At 33.4% G+C, this 4682-nt stretch overlaps 1 protein-coding gene across 1 annotated transcript; it reads left to right on the top strand.

The window, feature by feature from the left end:
* Positions 1 to 3582: 3582 nt before the first annotated feature.
* On the top strand, positions 3583 to 4584 carry LOC110297134 (taste receptor type 2 member 123). The gene has a single exon (XM_021165912.1). It carries the CDS (start codon positions 3583 to 3585, stop codon positions 4582 to 4584), a length of 1002 nt encoding a protein of 333 aa, XP_021021571.1.
* The last annotated feature ends 98 nt before the right edge of the window (positions 4585 to 4682 follow it).

Here is a 4682-nt window from a genome sequence, read left to right on the forward strand (position 1 = left end):
CTGATTATGACAGAGTCTAAATATACTAACACTATTAACATATATGTATTAGTATGACAAAAATTTAACATCATTTCCTATAATTTCATGATTGCTGTAACAATCAGATTTATTCCTTGAAGACTATGGTGATTATGTATTACTGAATCCTGGGACTCTTTTCAGAGCCCTGTGGCTCTGGAACTTATAATAGAAGTAGAACATTTCACATGCTTAAAGATCTTTAGGGATTGCCTAGAATAAAGCTTTTGATTACACAGATGAGGACCAATAGGAAACTTGGATAGCTGCCAAATTGATACATTTCAATTATCTATCAAGGATTAGGCCAAACAAACAAACACATTAGATATATCTTGTGTTGGACAAGAGACAAATTTTTCAGGGAGAGGACCTGACATTGACAAACCACCACTCCATTTAGTGGACTTCAAAAATTCTTGTGTTCAAATATGTAATTCATGGAAGACCTCATGCCTGCTAGTCCCATAGAATAGGTTAATAAATCTTGTCTTCTGAGCCCTGTTATCTGTGAAGACACCATGTGTCTTTAGATACTTCAGATTAATAAACCTAGGTTTCCTTGTGATGAAATTTTATTGTGTTTATCAAAAGAACCTTGACACATAGGCAGCAATGAATAAAACTTCCCAGCTTTACAGAACATTACCATCTCCTGAATTTTGGGATTGATCACTAAGTGCTCTGAACCAATTTTTTCTTCTTATTTCTGTTCTCCTTAATCATAACAAAACCTCTTGGTTTCAATTAATCAATATATTTCCAGTTCTAAAGACATTATTGATTATTTTGCTGCCATATATTTTCTTTACCTGGTACACAATGCAATAAGGTGAACACCCAAATTTGTTTCATTATGGTTCTGTGTATTTAGATGTATGTATACTTATAAATGTATTTGTACTGTATAACATCGTATTTTTGTCTTCAGTGGTACAAGTTACAAATTAAATCAACACTACTAAAAACCCACACAAAAGAAAAGATCATTTTTTCTTTCTTGTAAAACAAACAGGTTTTATATAGAACACATTCAGAGATTATTTGTAACAATATATCAATAGACAAATGATTATAATTTTAGAAACAATGGTCAATGTATACAGATACACAGAAAATTATGTATGATTCACCACATTATGTTCAATATAGTTAATAATAAAATTTGTCAAGATTGACACAAGTAACACGAAATTCATTGATGACTTAAGCTTTTTTTAAAAAAAAATCTAGTTCTAAAATGAATAATGTCACTGTGCTCCTCAAATGTTTTCTTACTTTTTTGAACTTTTGCAAATATTGGAAATTACCCTTTAAATCATTCTCATTTTGTATGACAAAGACTGTCCTTACACAGAGTGGCATTTTATTTGGACATCTAAGACGTTTCCATGTAGAGTGAAAGGTTACATAGCTGTCGGAAGTTTTGCCATCAGCTTCCATTCTACACAGTTGGCTCCTATGCTTGCGTTTGCATTACTCATCTCAGAGCATATCCTTATTACTTGGAGGAGATAAACCATAAGAACCATTACATATTTATATTAATGTCCCTGGAAGCCATGAGTTACAGCCTAGGTCTCTAATATGATGTGTTATAGAAAGATGTAGAACCTATAAGAAGTAGGAGGAGCTTAGAAGAAGGAAGTTATGCCATGAAAAGCATGCCCTGAAAGGGAAGATTAGGTGCACAGAGGTTTCATCTTACTCTTCACTTGTTGGCATCATGGCAGGAACAGTTTTGCTCCACTATTATTTTTCTGTTTTGCCATACCGCAGACCACAAACAATGGAGCCAAGGGATCAAAAGTTGAAACTTCAGGAAGTCTGAACCAAGATTTCCTTTCTGATAGGTAATTAATTTAGATGTTTTACTATAACGATAGAAAACTACCAAGGACCGTTCCATCTCTGTGCTTGTGGTATGTTTGTTTCAAATTTTATCTTTTCCTTAAATTTTGTGGATTCTGCCCTGATTTCATTCTCAATATATTTGTCTCCTGATTGTAATACACTTGTTCAATTTTAAATTATATAGGAGTGGCAGTCTTTGCATGGTGTGTTTTTAGGGTCCTAAAAGGAATTTAGAGTCAGTCTTTCATAAGAAAATTCTCCAGGATTTCCTGCCATACATGACAATTAAGATACTGGTTTCCTCTTTTATGGTAGCATGCAATATATTCTTTTTAATATAATATAATATAATAATAATAAAAGATAATAATCTTTTGTTTAATAACTCCTTAAATAGGATGGAGTTTATCATGCATTTTACTTTCCATCTTGGCCAGGCTGTGTATCATACTTCATCTTTCTTGGTGCCCAAAATGATGTTATAGAGAAGATGTTAGAAGTATGCAAGAAAAAGTAGATAGAAAGCTTTACACCATTGGTACTAATAAATGCATCAACCTATGGATGGGAAGAGGTAAGGCTGAGGAAGATTCTTCCTGTGCAGAGGAACTCATATACCATTAACATAGCTCCAAGGAGCCTCTAAAGTACCTCATTCCTACAGATGGAGTAATATTTCAAAGATTGCTAAATATTTCCACTTAATACTGAGTGGTGATAACTTGGAATTCTGTTTAAGACACTATCAAAAAACTACGAAGGAAGTTGTGCATTGGGGAAACAGGTTTGTAATCCCAGCTAATTGTAAGGCTGACATGAGAGAATCACAAGTTCACAAGTTCAGGCTTGTCTAGACTACAGAGTGACATTAATTGAAGACTAAGCAATGCAGTGAGACTTTCTTACAATATAAAGTAAAAAAGAGAGCTAGAGGTATAGCTTGTCAGATAGAACACTTGCCTGACATGAGTAAGGCTCTAGATTTAGTTATTACTTTTGCAATGAATAAAATATAACACAGGAAAATTGTTATGTTACTAAACATGATATAGATATATGATTTTAGAATCAGTGAGAATTTTTATTGGAATAAAAATAAAAGAGAGATAATTTTCCATAAATATGTGTTCCTGAATATATGTTGTATGCATATGTAAGTTATTGCATGAATATAATGAATGGTATAATATCTGTGACATGAACATAGAAGCACTGATTTCCAAAGATATTATTAGACAATTTGAGTATTATGTACAAATAGGTTTATATTATGTATGTGTGCATAATAAACATTTTGATTCATTTATTTAACAAAAATATTTATAAATCATTACCTGAGTAGACGCTATATAAATAATATTTATCATTGATCAGAACTAATGTTATGTGACTAAAACGTGTATATAGTGCAAAAGTGAAAATAATCTAAATAAATATATCCTTTTTTTTTGTAGGTTAGCATCTGAGAATTCAGCATTTTATTCAACTTCAGAAAATTAGATGTGAAATACTGGATGAAGCAGAGTTCATCTCTTTGGAAGAAAACAAACCCAAGATTTTCATGGAGGAATTATGAAACAATTCCTGGAAAATTGATGTTTCCTACGAGTAATGTGTAAATGAGATTTTAAAGGATGAATATTTTGAATTTTCAGCAACCAATATATAGACGTTTTTAAATGCATCAGAAACATTATAAATTGAAGCATGTTTTCACAGAAAATAAACTACGGCCATTTGTTTACTTTTGCAATCACCTTGTATGTGGAAATAGTAATGGGAATCTTAGGACATGGATTCATAGCATTAGTGAACATCATGGACTGGGTCAAGAGAAGAAGGATCTCTACAGTGGATCAGATTCTCACTGCTTTGGCCCTTACCAGATTCATTTATGTCTTGTCTATGCTCATTTGTATATTGTTACTCATACTGTGCCCACATTTGCCTAGGAGATCAGAAATGCTTTCAGCAATGGGTATGATCTGGGTAGTCAACAGCCATTTTAGCATATGGCTTACTACATGCCTTGGTGTCTTTTATTTTCTCAAGATAGCCAATTTTTCTAACTCCCTTTTTCTTTATCTAAAGTGGAGAGTTAAAAAAGTGATTTTAATAATAATCCTGGTATCACTGATTTTCTTGACTTTACACATTTTATCTTTAGGGATATATGATCAGTTCTCAATTGCTGTTTATGTAGGAAATATGTCTTATAGTTTGGCAGATTCAACACAATTTTCCAGTACTTTCTTATTCTCCAACTCATCCAATGTTTTCTTAATCACCAACTCATCCCATGTTTTCTTACCCATAAATTCCCTGTTCATGCTCATACCCTTCACGGTGTCCCTGGTAGCCTTTCTCATGCTCATCTTCTCACTGTGGAAGCATCACAAAAAGATGCAGGTCAATGCCAAACGACCTAGAGATGTCAGTACTATGGCCCACATTAAAGCCTTGCAAACAGGGTTCTCCTTCCTGCTGCTGTATGCCATATACTTACTTTTCATTATTATAGGAATTTTGAACCTTGGATTGATGGAGAAAATAGTGATACTGTTATTTGACCACATTTCTGGAGCAGTTTTTCCTATAAGCCACTCATTTGTACTGATTCTGGGAAACAGTAAGCTGAGACAAGCCACACTTTCTGTGCTGCCTTGTCTAAGGTGCCAGTCCAAAGATATGCACACCATGGGTCTCTAGTAAATTCCAGAGTACATTTTGCAAAAATCTTGAGTATGATCAGTTCATAGAAAAAAGTTACCGTATGGGGGAAAATAAAAAGTGGGGCTTCAATCCTG

Source organism: Mus caroli, unplaced genomic scaffold (assembly GCF_978045245.1).
Source record: "Mus caroli unplaced genomic scaffold, Mus_caroli_1 scaffold_7, whole genome shotgun sequence".
Lineage (NCBI taxonomy): Eukaryota > Metazoa > Chordata > Mammalia > Rodentia > Muridae > Mus > Mus caroli.